Source organism: Syngnathoides biaculeatus, chromosome 8, assembly GCF_019802595.1.
Source record: "Syngnathoides biaculeatus isolate LvHL_M chromosome 8, ASM1980259v1, whole genome shotgun sequence".
Taxonomy (NCBI): domain Eukaryota; kingdom Metazoa; phylum Chordata; class Actinopteri; order Syngnathiformes; family Syngnathidae; genus Syngnathoides; species Syngnathoides biaculeatus.
Window position 1 is genome coordinate 8,516,765 of NC_084647.1, and position 15,653 is coordinate 8,532,417.

Here is a 15,653-nt window from a genome sequence, read left to right on the forward strand (position 1 = left end):
GCTAAGTGAAGGTTGCAGGTTTCGGAGAGGAAACTCGATTTTCACGCTGTGGCGGGAGGATGTCGCGCGACCACCTGTCACGCAAGTGGCTTGCGTGTTTGTGAAAGCGCGTGTGCATGCGTCGCTTGCGCTCCGTTGGTCGGAAAAGTGGGAGGTTCCAACTGCAGGCAAGCCAGCTCGGCAGTTATTATCGCGCAGTTGAGTACGCACAGTCCCGTGTCCTAGTTAACCCCCCCCTCCCTCCCTCCCTCCTTCTGTTTATGTGACCACATGAGCAGGTTCAAATACTTTTCCGTTCCTGCCCTTCTAAATTGACTTTTTGTGGGCGGTTGCCGCTTGCGATGAGTCACCTTCGGTTTCGTTGCCGCCGAAGCGGAGCATGACAAGCCGACATGGAGCGACCTGCGTCTCCCAGGCAAGCGGCGGCGGCGGCGGACGGCGGCGGCGGCGGCGGCTACTTGGACAAGAACCGCTCGGTCCTGACGGTGGACGACGTCTACGAGATCGCCAAAGACATCGGCGCCGAGCTGGAGAGGCTCATCGACGGCTACGGCAAAGAGAGCGTGCTGGGCCTGGTCCCCCGGCTGGTGAAGGTTCTGGAGCTTCTGGAGAGCTTCGCCGCCAGCAACCGGGCGCACAAGCACCGCGAAGAAGAGCTGCTGCGGGCCTTCGAGAGCTTGCGGCTGCAGCGCAAGAAACGGGCGCCCAAGGACGGCGACGAAATCAACGAGAATGGACAAACGCGGGTGAGATGTGAATCCGCCGAATTCCAACGGATCCGGTTCGCCTCTGACTGTTACGCGATTACAACGGCTTCGTGACTGTCGTGTTACGTGCACGTCGAGCACTCGCGTTAGCTTGGACGACGTTGTGCGCACCTTCGACCCATTGCAGCCAAAGTCACTCGCAATTTTGACTGCACTTACTTTCATTGGTTCTGTTACATTAACGCTAATACTTAGCATGACTGTTATTTCTTAAAAAAAAAAAAAAAAAATACGCGTAGGTTCCTGCGAACAGTACTTGGGCATGACCCTAACCGCACCTTAAAAACTCTCGAGTTATTACAAGTTTCAAGTGGATGAATTTGCGCGTCGGCTGACTTCTCTTTGGGTTTTTTTTTTTTTTTTTTTTTTTTGGTCTTGTTTGGGCGAGCAGGAGGAGCAAGAACGGGGGCGCAAATGTGAGGAGCTGCAAGTGCAAATCCAGCAGCTTCAGGAAGACAACAGGCAGCTGCACGACAGGCTCAAGGGAAGCCACGCGCACGAGGGTACGTACAAGTGGTACTAAAGGTACTTTTTGGATGGCAAATGGTGTGAGGATAAGCGGCTGAGAAGATGGATGTGATCAAACTTTCATGCCACAGTCCACCCACATTATGTGGCGTTGGCAAAAAAAAAAAAATCTTTGCAATTTCCCGAGCCAGCGTTTCACATTTATTTAATTAACCAAGCCACATATTGTACATAAACATAACCTCATATCACAATCAAAGAAGTCTAAACACTACTGTGGTGGTTCTTGAATGTTTTACACCCAAAATTAAATTCAAAGAACCGCCATCATTACAACATTAAAAGGCAGTCGTGTAGTTGGGGAAATGTTCATGAAAAAAAAGTCAAGTCGAGGTTTTATGTATTATTATTTTTACTATTGTAAGCCAGCGTAACAGTTTGAACATTAATGTTGCGCTAAAATGGAAAGATTAGGAAAAAAGGGGGAAAATGAAAAACTGTAAGTAAATGAGGAGTTCATAGAGTCATAATACACATTCAAGTTTATTAAAAAAAAAATGTAACCAAATGTGAACGTCCATCCATCCATTTTCTGAGCCGCGTATCCTCACAAGGGTCGCGTGAAGTGCTGGAGCCGATCCCGGCTGTCAATGGGCAGGAGGCGGGGTACGCCCTGAACTGGTCGCCGGCCAATCGCAGGGCACACGGAGACAAACAGGCGCGCTCACAATCACGCCGACGGGGCAATTTAGAGCGTCCAATTAATGTTGGACCTTTTTGGGGTGTTGGAGGGAAACCGGAGTGCCCACCCGGAGAAAAGCCACACTTGCGGGCACGGGGGAGAACACGCAAACTCCACACAGGCGGGGCCGGGATTGAACCTGTGACCCCAGAACTGTGAGCCCAACACTTTACAGCTACTGCACCGTACCAATGTGAACATATTGCTGGCATATGTGGATGAACAAAGATCCAAATGAATCGTTTTCTGAGCAGTGATGTGATATTTGAAAATTCCTTGTGTTATGGCACACTGACGGCTGACAATACAGGCCTTGAAAACCATTTTTAATTCGGGCAAATCCCCAAGAAGGAGTTTTCTTTTTTTTTTTTTTTTTTTTTTTTTATGAAGGAACCCGGAAATGACCCAGAATGGCCGCTTCCTGTTCCGTTTCAAGCATGGCCGACCGAGGCCTGTTACGACTTTCAAAGAGCCGCGACTACGAAGAGTGTTGGGGGTGAAGTGCATTCGTTTATGCTATGATTTATGTCTGTGCCCCCCCCCAAAAAAAAAAATCACCCAAAAAGGTCCAATGTGCTGCACGTTATCATAGTCGGCCTCCCCCCTGTGCCTGAGAAATACTGTCGCACCCCCCGAGGGTTGCAGCACTGTGGAGCAAATCAGAGATTATCATGTTTTTTTTTTTTTTTTAATAAATTGCTCAATGCTCATGTAGATTTTGGAATACATTTTATACAAAGAGCAGTTGCACACGCACGCGCGCACACACAAAATCTTATCTGCACCAACTGTTCTTCTTCGGAATCACGGGCAAGCTGGAATCTGTCGCAGCTGGTTTAGAATGGGGAAGCGCAGTACTGCTGGGTACAGCGAGTGTAGTACTGTACACACTAGTACTGCGCGCTCAGTACCTCTCAATCGCAGGACTGACGTACAGACGGACACTCATATTGAAGCTACCGTACGAGACAGCGCCACCACAGGCGGAACACGTGAACTGCACACAGAAACGCGTTTGCCATGAAGATGTAGACCGTGGGTGTCAAACTCGAGGTTCGGGGTACTAGATCCGGCCCACCGCATGATTTTTCCAAGTGCGCCAATTTCCATGATTGGTGTGAAAATCTGGACCAAAATTTAAAAATTGTCATGTAGCATAAATGAAAGCGTTGAGACAGTACGAGCATTTTTTTGTGTTACCAAACACGGACAGTAGTTGGAAAATCCGCGCCACTTCATTTCTGATCGCAAAACCAGTTCATGAATTGATGAAAATATGATGAGGCCAGGCGGCACGGTGTCTCAGCTGGTGTCACAGTTCTGAGGTCCCGGGTTCGATCCCGGCCCCGCCTGTGTGGAATCTGCACGTCCTCCCCGTTCCTGGGTGGCTTTTCTCCGGGTGGGAACTCCGCTTTGCCAAAAACACGCCACATTAATCGGACGCGCTAAATTGCCCCATTGGTGTGATTGCGAGTGCGGCCGTTTGTCTCCGTGTGCCCTGCGATTGGCCGGCGACCAGTTCAGGGCGTAATCCCGCCTCCTGCCCGTTGACAGCTGGGATAGGCTCCGGCACTCCCCGTGACCCTCGTGAGGATAAGCGGCTCAGAAAATGGATGGAAATATTGGTACCGTTCCACAGTCATAACGGCCCGAGACAGCCGGCAGGAGAGCAATTACGAGAAAAGTTTGGCCGTCGCCCAGCCTGTCCTGGCGTCACCGTTTTCCGCGGGTGCCCCGACTTCCTCTCTTCCTCTTCCAAAAACACACGTTAGGTTCCCCTGAGGACTCGATTGCGCTCCATCGGTTGTCCCCCTCCTGAGGTCAACGGCGGCGTCCCCGCGACCCTCGTGATGACGACGAGCGGCGTGGAAAACGGGAAGGATGTTGCAGTACAGTCGTGAAGTTTGGTCGGGATTTGCCCCGGATGACATCACGGCCGTGTCTGCTCAGCTTTTCCCAGATGGGTCGCTCGCGTCGAGGGTGGAGTCGCTTGCACGACTTGTTGTTTTGTTATTCGAGCAGCACAACTTGCGGCCGGAAGGATCCAGTTTGTTGTCCGCAATTCAAGTGCAAGTCGAGCCTCGCAGTGTCGTCATGCAGCCGCGTCGAATTCTCGGACGCTTCAAATGTTTTGGGCCTTAAAACGTGCGCGTGCGTGCTTGATTTCCTCAAGCACATTTCCCGAGGAAATATTTCGAATAAAGTTGCACTTCTCAGCGTTGTTATAGTACAACATACTTTTTAACGCTTCCATTGATGGACTTTTGACGTTCCGCTTGCTGCTTGTGTTTCTGTCTTTTATTGGCACCTCGGGCGCTGTCACATGACCGCTCCGACAAAACCGCTCGTGACGTTTGGCTGCATTACAGAATCAAACGGAGCCAGCCAGGCAGTCACATGACCGCACACCAAGCCCCCCCCCCCCCCCCCCCATGGACAGGGGCATTTTTTGCACACGACACGACTACGTTACATGAACCATGTCAAGAAATGAACAGGACAACTAAAAAAATGAATAAAAAGAAGCACTACTGTTCAGTCCGTCACCATCCGTCCGTTTTCTCAGCCGCTTATCCTCACGAGGGTCGCGGGGAGCGCCGGAGCCTTTCCCAGCTGTCAACGGGCAGGAGGCGGGCGGGGTACACCCTGAATTGGTCGCCAGCCCATCGCGGGGCACACGGAGACAGACAACAGCCGCACTCACAGTCACACTTTTGTCCAAAATTAATTTTGCGTGTTTTGGGGATGTGGGAGCAAACCGGCGGGTCCGGGATCGAACCCGGGACCTCAGAACTGTGAGGCCAACCGTGCCGCCCACTTGAAAAACCAGTTTGTCTTCTTGTGTTGTTAAAGGTTCATTTACGACCATCTGTTTTTTCCCCGATTCTGTCGTAACTGACGTTATTTAACGAAGGTTTGATGGATTTATTTTTGGGCAACATTTGAACTTTCTCATTCCCATTTTTGATCTTTTTGTCTTTTGTTACGCGTGTGTAGCACGTAGCAATAGCAAAGTTCATGACCCTTTGGGCCACTTCAACTTTTCAGCAACTTTCTTAAAGCAGAGGACGTACTTATCAACTTCTTTGTCATCGAAAGGAGAAACCATTTTGGCATACCGTTTAATATCAAAAGATGAGGAAGTAAATGAATCAGAGGACATTTCAAGTTCAATCTCTTTGTCAAATTCCAAATGTTTCACGTCGTAGTCAAAGTTGTAATTCCAGTTTCCTTAATTCCCAAAGGTCTGAAGGTTCCTCTTTTCCCAAGCCCAAAACATCAGGAGCCAACATTTTCTCATCAATGCAATGACTCCGAACAATTTTCCAAATTGGGAAATTTGTCATCGCGGGTTTGGCGTGACGAGCGAGTTGCAGAAGATCGCAGACTGATTGAGGGGGAGGCCACCTGATAAAGTGCTCACGTCTAAACTCCATTTTGCTGGCTTCACAGTTTAAGTTGCAAATATGCACAAAATAGTAATGATAACGCTTTTAAACACATGTCTGAAACACAACTGCCTTGTCATATTTTGCTGGTCTGAGCGCGGGGATTTTCGTCGAAATTCACACACACGTCCACAGACACTTTGGAACATTCACGCGCGGATTATAAAGTAAATAATACATCAGAATTTTCCCGGCAGTTTTTTTTTTTTTGACTTTGTCTTGATTGTTTATAAAGTGTCCAAATTCGCCATCGTCCGTCTCCCCAAATGCAGACGGCGTCCAGCGGCAGGAGCGAGAAGTGATGCTGAAGCTCAAGCAGGTGGTGGACAAGCAGAGAGATGAGCTGAGGGCCAAAGGCCAAGAGATCGGCACCATCTCCAAGGAGGCCGAAGCGGTAAGCGGCACGTGGAAAACTTCCAGACTTCTTCTTCTTCTTCTTCTTCTTCTTCTTCTTCTTCTTCTGCTTACTGGCGCTGCACTGGCGACTTCCACCAAAAGGGGGCGCGTTTTCGTTGCGTTCCCGGTTGCTTGAATGCAATTTCTTGGCGATGGCTTCGGGTTTGTGATGTTCCCGTCAGAAAAGTCGGCATTATGGTGTGGTTAAAAAAATAGTAATTGAATATTTTTTTTAAAAATCATATTTTTGACATATCTATATTGCTATCTTGGGGTGTTAATCTTAACAAAATGTGATATTTGCAGCCTGAGAATCTGGAAAAGGCCAAACTGATTTTTTCCGTATTGATTGTGGTTTGCTGGAATGTTTTGCCCCCCCCCCCCAAGCGCATGATGATTAATCTGATGGCTGCCAAATAATCAGATGACTTTGCCATTCGGTGCGTTTATGTCTATTCTCATTCATCAAAACGCGGGTGAGTTTGTTTTCGACTCACAAAATGTTGCCCGGATTTTTGTCGGATTTCGGATCGTCGTCAGCCGTCGGGCGTCTCCCATGAAATTTTCAGCACTTCTCAAAACATTCGTGGCCATTCCTGGATTTCCGCTGCGGGGAGAACGGAAGGAATTAGAAATTGGGACTCACCTGCAACGTGCGACATTGTGTATAAATATCACATTAAAAGAGGAAAAACGTGTACAATTGTGGTTTGGGGATGATAAATGAATTTTAATCCATGACGGGAGCCGTGTTGGACACAAGCTGACAGACGGTGAGTCGCCTGAAAGATTTAGTGGCAACGTAGTCGCGTCTGAGCAGTTTTTCCGTCTCCATTTTGTACCGTGTGACTGCGTCGTTGGCTATTTACCTCCGGACCGGTGAGCTCAACGACGACCGCATTCGCAATCGACTTTGTTTCAAGTTGGTTTCGGCTTTCCGGCCACACAGAAACGCTCCAATTTCCTCATCTTGCTTGCGCGCAAAGTGCGCCGGACGCGAGTGACGTTGGCGGTGGGCTGTGCGCAGCTCCAGGAGCAGCTGGAGCGCTTCATGAGGATGAACGGCGAGCTGCGACGCAAGCAGAACGTGCTGCAGGCCCAGCTCAAGAGCGCCGTGGAGAGGAAAGCCGACATGGAGGCCGACCTGAAGGAGAAAGTCAAAGTGGCGGAAAAGCTGCAGGCGCAGATGGACGCCGCCAACAGCAACGCGCACGTACGACGCACGCTTATCGTCTTTTGTCCTAACCAATGAAGAACACATTCAGAAGGGTGCTCGCTTGACATTGTAAATATTCAAATTTTGACGGCAGATCTCACTGCTGCGATATGAAACTCAATCAATACTTCCGAACATCTCCAAGGAGCAAAAGGAAATTGCAGGGTTTTTGTGTGCGCGTTGTAGTCAATGTAGCGCCCTCCTGTGTCCAATTTAGTCCGGTCCAAGTGAGGCAACGGGTGCAACGGAGCCTTCAGACCACCACGAGGACCCGGACCCGCTTTGCTTCACCAAGAGGGAGGTGCGTGACATCATTTTCGAGCGGAATGAGCTCAAAACCAACCTCTTCCTGGTGCAAGAGGAGCTGAACTACTATCAAAGGTCCGTTCACTCTCGATAGGTTGGTGGTTGTTTTTTTTTTTCCCAGGAAATATATCAAATTTGCAATTTTAAAGGCCCCGTTGACAGTCTCTTTGTTGTTATTATTATTTGTCAATGTCATGAGACTTCAAAATTGATCCCTAACCAATCTTTGCCCTTTTTTCCCCCGATCTATTACCACAAGAGGTAACTGTATTTGTTTTGCGTCCACCAGGGGGCAGTAACATGAATAGAGTGGAGCCAAACAGTGGCCTTCACCCACTTATTATAGAGCGCGTGCAAAAATCACGTGACTTTTGTTTACCTCGCCGTGTTGCAGGTCGAGCAAAGCATTGTCGAATGCTAAGCCCGTTGAGACGAAACGAAAATACGAGGCCCAGAGTTTTGTCCGATACCGTTAGACATTTAGAAGGCGAAAAGAAATGATGGTATGTGGAAAAATTCAATGAACTGGTCAAAGAGGACCCATATTTAATGGCGAAGTTGATGTTTTCGCCGATAAGAAATTGGACCGTTAACCCGCTTCCGCTTGTCTTGGACAACTCGCGGTAAAGTTTGAAAGTATAAAAGTCTGGACGCATACAAATACTTTGTTGCTGGATCTGTTCTCAATTAAGAATAAATGCCACATAGTGACGGGTTGAGGGCTGGTGAACGCGGAAGCGTGTTCGGCCACACGTTAACCTTTGCCACAATCCGTCCGTCTTTTCAGCTCGTATTCAATACAAATACCAATATTTAAATAAATGACCCCCGGCTTTGGCACAAACTCGCATTCCTTCACTATGATTGAAAGAAAAAGAGGACGGGGTCGTCGCCACGGATCGTACACGGAAGCGTATTGCGGCCACACGTTAACCTACGTAAACCTCTGCGACAATTAATACGCATTGTTCTCAAATGAGCCAACTTGGCATTCTAAATATTTCTTGGTAATTTGAGATTGACAAGAATAATTCCTACCTGAAATGAAGCGATCGCTACACAGGCGTGCGTGTATTTTGGTCGGGCACCATCCATCCCCTTTCATTGCCGAATTCCATCGATATTTTCTGGTCTTTTCGGCTGTTATTCCATAGAATGACCTTTTTGAATAATATTTGTCTCGTCTGTTGCTTGGTTTGTCCGGCAATACGGCGCCGTGGAAACGGCACGAGCTTGATAGAAATGATCAATCTTTTGGGAAAAACAAAACTCACCTCGTTGTCAGGATATTTTGACGCTCTAAAAGGGATTTTACACTATGAACAGAATCACGTCAAATACAGCATATGAACTTGATTTTTTTTTTTTTTTTTGTTACCTGTAGTCTGTAAAAATGAAAAAAAAAAAAAAAAGGTGGTTGCTTGGTTGTTTGGACTAACGGCGCCGTGTCTCCAGGGAGATGGCGAACGAGGACCGATGCCCCGGCTTCCTCTTGGAAGCGGTCCGATCGGCCATCACCAAAAGAAGAAAAGTCATCAAAGCCAAGATGCTTGGAATCCCCCCGCCTGACTCCAGCAGGTTAAACCCCAAAGCGTGTGCAGAAGGTTTTATCTCAAGGGAAGATAACGTTGTTGTTTTTTTTCGTTTTTATGAAATATTGTTTTTTTTCCCCCGCTAGTGATGAGGAAGACAAGGGCCCTGCGACGGAAGTGGACGGGACCGACAAGCCGGCAGAATCCCGCATTCGAAACCTGTGAGTCACATCATAACAAACGCGATACGGTTTTTCCTCACTAATATGTTGGCCCCGCTTTACTTCGTTTTTTTTTTTTTTTTTTTTTGGGGGGGGGGGGTTTGAACAAATGATGTGTCGTACTTGTCTGTTGCAATATTGCTGCAATTGGCATGTTATAATGTTGTTGTTTTTTCTAGTAGTTTTTACCGCTTTTCATGGAACGCTACTGAAAACATAAATATTGATTACAAGACAGTTAAAATCCCTCCGCTGGCCCACAAGCGAAGGCTTCTGCTCGTGGGCGTAAGCGGCAGAGGGAACTTTTGGGTCCTGACCCATCTATAATACGTACATAAAACTTCTGGGCGTGCGTTGTAAGAGGCAGAATTACGTGTCGGTTATTTTGAATCATCTTTCAGCATGAAATCTACCCTGGGGGGGGGTTCACATACGTGACTTTACTGCCACCTCGGGGTGCACACGCAGTACTTATCGGTACTGTCCTGTATTTTCCATACATTTTATGCTTCCACTGTTTCTCATCTGTGCTGACCTCTTGGTGGTGGGGTGGGGGGGGGGGGTCACATTGGCTGTAATCGCTACATTTCCTTTTTAAATGGGGTCATTCAACAATCCCGTGGGAGGGGGGGCTGACGCATTGTCGAGTAACAGCTCAAGTTGGGTCAATCCAAGGTCTTCCCTCCCCGTTATTGTCAACTGGCCTCAGGCTCCGCTATATTTACCCCCCCCCCCCCCCACCCGAAACTCACCCCCACCCATCCGAGCTAACCTCATGCCCGTCTGTCTCTGCGCGGCGCAGCTTCGGCTTCCTGACGTGGTCGGGCCGGAGCCCCACCCACACGAGCAACGCCACGTCCGGCTGGGAGATCATCGGCGACTCCGAGGCCGGCGGGGGCGGGGGCGGGGGGGGGAGTCCGCGTTAGATGAGACCCCGCGACCCGGACGGGCCCCACCGTTATTTCTGCGCTTCTGTTAAGCTTTCCAGCCTTTTTTCACAAATGTACGCGCTATGCAACTGGAAGGGGAGACAAACGTCTCTCAATTAAAAACCAAAACCAAAAAAAAGCTCTTTTTATATCCTGCAATTTTTTTGCCAGTCTAAAAAGAAAAAAATAACAATAATTTTACCATTCACTATACGAGATGAATGCTTAATTCCAATGACCTGAAAAAAAAGTTCTTCTTAATATGTCTGCTTCTTTTATTTCTTTTCAATATTTGAAATGAGAAATCCACCCTCACAAGGATTTGAAATGTGCAATTATGTAAATGATTCAAAAGCGCCGTTTGAGGTACGTTTCAATGTGGCGGGACACAATTCTCACGAGTTTTTTGTCCGACTGTAAATAGCGTAGACGTTGTATATTTGGGGGCTTTGCAAACCTTTTTCAAAATTGATTTTTTCTTTAAAAAAAAAAAAAAAGGATATTTAACATGACCCTTTGACATTATTATGACTTTTGTGGCAAAAGGGAACATTTTCACTGCGATACGATGTTTTTGTTTTTTTTTTTTTTTTTTTTTTTTTGTTTTTTTTTTTTGCCTTCCGCGTTAATTGCACCATTTGGAAATCAGACCGCTTTAAACATAATATAATGCTCCAAAATAAGTCTAATTTCGTGGCATTGGCTCTTGAGAACACATTCATCCTTGCACATAGCACCTGCGTAAACATTTGAATTTACAACAAAATAATCCGCTTGTTGTCCTCAGCATTGAGCACTTATGGTTAAAATATGAAAGGCAGCACAAAATCATGACGCAAACATTTCAAATCATTTTTCCTCCGATTGAATATTCAGTTTATTTTTGTAAGCGTGGATTTTATTTCTGAAAAAAAAAATTGGAATTACATTTGTGTGACGAAAAAAACCAAACAGATTTTGATGTGGTATGGAAATGTTCATAATAAAAGTTGATTTAACACAAATATTTCATTGAAGCCCTGAGAATTTCTTTGACCGCGATGGATTTGAAAGAAAATAATCCAATGAATTAAAAAGGTATTTCTTGAGGTTGAAACTGCAAATTGCATTTTGGCAAAAGCTGAAGTTAACGGCGTCGTATCCTGGAATCTCGGACGACGGGACGCGGTCCGGCTTCCGGCAACGAGACAAAGATGGCGCTTGTGAAATATCCCCAATTTTAAAAATGCCCCACGTGGCTGAATCGAAGGACACGGGGAAGAGGAAACCCGGTGGCGACTGTAAGGCCTGCATGACTGAGAGAGAGGCTCCCGTTCAATGAGGGAGTTGTGCTCACAACCTCGCACGCGATGCGGTTCCTCCTCCGAGCTGCCAAGTTGGATGATGACACGCTCATCCTCAGCAGGGTCGCGGGAGCGCCGGAGCCAATCACACCGTCGGGGCAGTTGAGAGTGTCCGATGAATGTTGCGTGTTGTTGGGATGCGGGAAGAAAACCGGAGTGCCCACGCAGGCACGGGGAGAACATGCGAACTCCACACGAAGCGGGGTCGGGATTCGAACCCGCGTCCTCAGAACTGCGAGGCCAACACGATCAACATTCCGCCGCACCCAATTAAAAAGATGGAATCCAGGAAGTAAATATTTGGTGGCGCGATTCCAACGCGAAGCGCGGAGTTTCCCCCCTCTGCTCTTCCGGGTCCAGTCGAACACTTTGGAGAATTCGACGCCGCGTGCGGAAGGTAGGATCGGGTTCCTCTTCTCGGTTGGACGGCGTCGCGTGCAGCAGCCGCGTTGAGCAGGAATAGTTCGGTGCCGGCGTCGTTCCGAAGTGAGCTGAGCCCGATTCGAATGTCGCGAGTTAGATGTCATCCGCTTGTTTCCTTTTCATCAGCGAGACCGGCAGACATTTTTCTTTTGCCACAGCACCGAGAAAACATGCCACAAAAAGTGAATAGAAATACACAGATCAATATTGGATGGAGCTTCTGCATTCCACATGCCATAATATTTTATTTGTAGAAAATACATTTTCAAAAAAAAGTGTGCTATCCGTCCATCATCTTCTTCTTCACTGCTTCCATTTATTTCTGTGGCCGTTTTAGTCAAGTCGCAATTGATTGATTGTGTCTTTTTCGTTGCTTTTGCGCCGCGTCAGCAATATCGGAACGTGACCTCTTGACCCGCCGTCGTCATGGTGAACCGATGCGGTCTCCTCACTGTCAGCAATATGCCAGGTACAAAACTTTTCAAATCAACTGTGGTACGGCTCCCAAAAAAAAAAAAAAAATGTGCTTTTTTTGGGCCGCTTATCCCAATGAGCGTCGGAGGTGAGCGACGCGCTTTACTTACGCTCAGTACATAAATGATTCATGGAGCTTATTTTTGTGGAAATCTGTTGGGACAGAAGGTAAATAGAAGGCTGCCACCAGTGTGAATGGAATCTTCACATTTGAGCAGTGCTTGGTGATTGACGTGTGTTTGCGTGTTTCAGTTCCCCTGATGGGCATCGAAGCGGAGGTGGAGGTGAAGGACCACGTGGCCACCGCGGCCTGCACGCTGCGCTACGAGAACGAGGAGGACAAAGCCATCGAAGCGGTTTTTGTCTTCCCTCTGCCCGCCGACGCCGCCGTCTGCCACTTCAGCGCCAAGATGGGCCGAACCGAAGTTGTCGCCGAGGTGAAGGAGAAAACGCAGGTGAGCGAGGCCGAAAAATGTGAGCGAGCCGAAGGAGACGGCGTCGACGTTGAGCGTCGCCCCCCGCAGGCCCGGGAGGAGTACGACGACGCGCTGAGCTCCGGCCAGCGGGCCTTTCTGCTGGAGGAGAGCGAGCAGAGCCCGGATATCTTCTCTCTGAGCGTGGGCAGCCTCCCCCCGGGCGAGAGCGCCTCCATCAGGCTGGAGTACGTCGTCGAGCTGGCCGTGGAAGCCGACGGCGGCCTGAGATTTTGTCTGCCCGCGGTGCTCAACCCTCGCTACCGACCTCCAGGTGGGACCGCTGCAGCGGGGGCCTATCGCTACCTTCACAAGTCTTTCAGCGATATGGATGCATTGGTCCGGTCGACGTATGATTTGATAGTACCCGCAAAATGTTGGCGCCGTGAGCTTTTAGGGTGAAACTTCAAGGCGCACATCTGCGTAGTTTTACCCTTGCCGCAACGCGGGAGCCAATCGTCTTGCCGAGAAAGTCAAAATGTCTGTGAAATGGGCCTCAATTGTATTTTGTGTTTGTTTTTGTCACCGAAAAAAACCAAATTCCGAAATGTCAAAAGTGTTTCACAATTTATTATATTCCAGGCCAGCGTAGTTCTGGAACCTCGGACGTATCTGAGATCGGGGGAAGATAATGATCAAGTATTTTCATAGACTGGCAATCAATCAAATTGTACTAAAAATCATAAACAACACTGGCCTATGTGCATTGATCACATTTGCTGTGTGCCTGGACGGTCAGGAAATGTCAACCAAAATTGAACATGTATTTCAATTGAACGCGGAAACGCCGTTGAGCAACGCTTTACAGTATTTGTAACGTTCTACGACGTTCACACCGCATCATAGCGTACATTTTGTCACGTATACGTTTCCAGGAAGTGAAGTCGCCGGCGTCCAGGTGACGTCCGTTCCCGCCTCCCTCGTGCCCTACAGTCTGTCCTTCTCCGCCCGGGTGTCGTCCCCCCGTCGGGTCTCCAAAGTGGACTCCGACTGTTCCCTGGAGCCCCTGCAGTACCTCAACGAGGAGCAAACCCAGGCGCTCGTACGCGGGACACTCGCGCGTGTCGGGTCTTTCTTCCGTTCCGGGCGTAGCACCTGATGTAGTATTTGTGTTGTGGGGGGGTCACCGGGGGCGGGGCCAGGTGAAACTCTCTGCAGGACACAAGTTTGACAGGGACGTGGAGCTGCTGATTTACTACGAGGACGCTCACCGGCCGACTGCCGTGGTGGAGGCGGGAAAGGCGTCCGCCGAGCCCGGTGAGGTCCGAATCCTTCGCTCGTCGTTTGCTTGGCAGCGCTTCACGTGCACCTCCCTGGATTCAGGCACGCTGATGGGGGACGCGGTCGTCATGCTGAGTCTGTACCCCGAGTTCCCCCCGGAAGTCACGTCTTCGCTCGCCACGAGCGGGGAGTTCGTCTTCCTGCTGGACCGGTCCGGAAGTATGGATTGTCCTCTCGGTGGACTTAATCAGAGCGAGACCCGCATCAGCAGCGCCAGGGTACTCGCAATGTCACTTATGCGCTTCTCTTGTCATTGTAAAGGTGTGGAGAATATTTTGAGATTTTTGCCGTTTCGTTATGTTGCACGCCTACTTTTGAGTCATAACAATCTTCTGTCCATTGATTGCAGACCACAATTCTGCCTCATTTTTACAACGTAATGGACGAACGAAATAGGACGAAATCAATAATGCTGTTGGAAAAAATACACGCGGCTGTCCAGGCCTTTTCCGTAGAACCAGAACCGGAATCCGTGTTGACAAAGCTGCACACTGAACATTCCGAAAATGAATGTACTTCATTTGTTCCAATAGTTTCCCTCCCTCCCCCCCCCCCCCCCTTTTTTTTTTTTTTTTTTGGTCACACTTTTGACGCAGGACACTTTGCTGCTTCTTCTGAAAAGTTTGCCACTGGGCTGCTACTTCAACATTTACAGTTTCGGGTCTTCCTTCGAGCACGTCTTCCCGTAAGAACCGACCCTTCGCCGGTCCGACACCTCGTTTGCCGCCTCGTAACGTTCGTTTTCGCGTGTATTGTCACTGCAGTAAAAGTAGGGAGTACACCGAGACGACGGTGGAAGCGGCTCTGAAGAAAGTCGAGGAAATGCAGGCCAACCTGGGGGGGACGGAGATCCTCGGACCCCTCAAGCACATTTACGGGCGGCCTCGCGTTCCCGGTCATCCGCGGCGAGTAGGTGGCCCGTCACGGTCAAGGTCACTTTAAGATGATCGCAAACATCGATCTTCAATTTTTGGGGATTTGGGGCGTGACATTTTCGGATTTTCTGCATTTTGCGGCAGCCTCTTTTTTGCCGACATCGCAATGCGGTGCAGAACGAGCAGCGCTGCCCTTTAAACGACGAAATCAAGCCATATTAGCAAAGGGACTTTATTATCAATCAATCAATCACGATTGGCCAGTTTGGCTTCATTGACGGCAGGATTTCTCCGTCCTCCGATTGGTCGGTCCGAACAAAACTTGTTTGCGGACAATTTGGACGACCGAAATCCATCTCGATCGATGAGTATGACATATTTTATTTACCCTAATTCCCGGCCTACACATTTGTAAAGGAAATACCATTTGGTACATACGTACGCTGCAGCTGTGTAAAAGCCGCGAGTGCCCACATTGAAACACGAGATATTTACAAAAAAAAAAGACGGTACACAGAGAGTTTAACGCTAGCGCCGCCGTGCTAACGCTAGCGCCGCCGCGCTCATGCTAACGCTGCTGCGCTAACGTTAACAAGGCCGGTTAAAAAAAAAAAAAACATACCGGTAAGAATCACTGCGACACAGCAGTTACACGCTAGCGCAGCGCTAACAGTGCCGGACCGGTAAAAAGTCACTTCCTCGGCACATATATTCCACCGGTCTCACGCTTACCTTTTCCGCTCGAGTGCCCCTTTGTG

The 15,653-nt window shown here is 48.7% G+C and overlaps 2 protein-coding genes across 10 annotated transcripts in view; both read left to right on the forward strand.

Annotated features, from left to right (window-relative positions):
• Positions 1–253: 253 nt before the first annotated feature.
• Positions 254–11,018, forward strand: rilp (Rab interacting lysosomal protein). 2 transcript variants are annotated; one of them, XM_061826678.1, is made up of 8 exons: positions 254–746; positions 1,159–1,270; positions 5,699–5,820; positions 6,850–7,035; positions 7,256–7,419; positions 8,800–8,948; positions 9,023–9,097; positions 9,900–11,018. In XM_061826678.1, exons 1-8 carry the CDS (start codon positions 393–395, stop codon positions 9,911–9,913), a joined length of 1,176 nt encoding a protein of 391 aa, XP_061682662.1. In that variant the 5' UTR covers positions 254–392; the 3' UTR covers positions 9,914–11,018. The 2 variants fall into 2 exon arrangements, with proteins under 2 accessions (XP_061682662.1, XP_061682661.1); XM_061826677.1 differs by having other exon boundaries at positions 8,800–8,922; positions 9,900–11,014.
• Positions 11,019–11,107: 89 nt separating this feature from the next.
• Positions 11,108–15,653, forward strand: part of LOC133504441 (von Willebrand factor A domain-containing protein 5A-like) — an 11,912-nt gene continuing 7,366 nt past the window's right edge. For 5 of the 8 annotated variants that reach the window (XM_061826667.1, XM_061826668.1, XM_061826669.1 and 2 more), the window contains exons 1-8: positions 11,108–11,766; positions 12,519–12,721; positions 12,791–13,013; positions 13,615–13,781; positions 13,882–13,996; positions 14,063–14,238; positions 14,617–14,705; positions 14,785–14,929. In XM_061826667.1, coding sequence (XP_061682651.1) covers positions 11,376–11,766; positions 12,519–12,721; positions 12,791–13,013; positions 13,615–13,781; positions 13,882–13,996; positions 14,063–14,238; positions 14,617–14,705; positions 14,785–14,929 — 1,509 coding nt within the window. In that variant the 5' untranslated portion in view covers positions 11,108–11,375. Of the gene's footprint in view, positions 11,856–12,182; positions 12,262–12,518; positions 12,722–12,790; positions 13,014–13,614; positions 13,782–13,881; positions 13,997–14,062; positions 14,239–14,616; positions 14,706–14,784; positions 14,930–15,653 lie in introns of all 8 variants that reach the window. The other 3 variants (XM_061826672.1, XM_061826674.1, XM_061826673.1) reach the window with 2 other exon arrangements.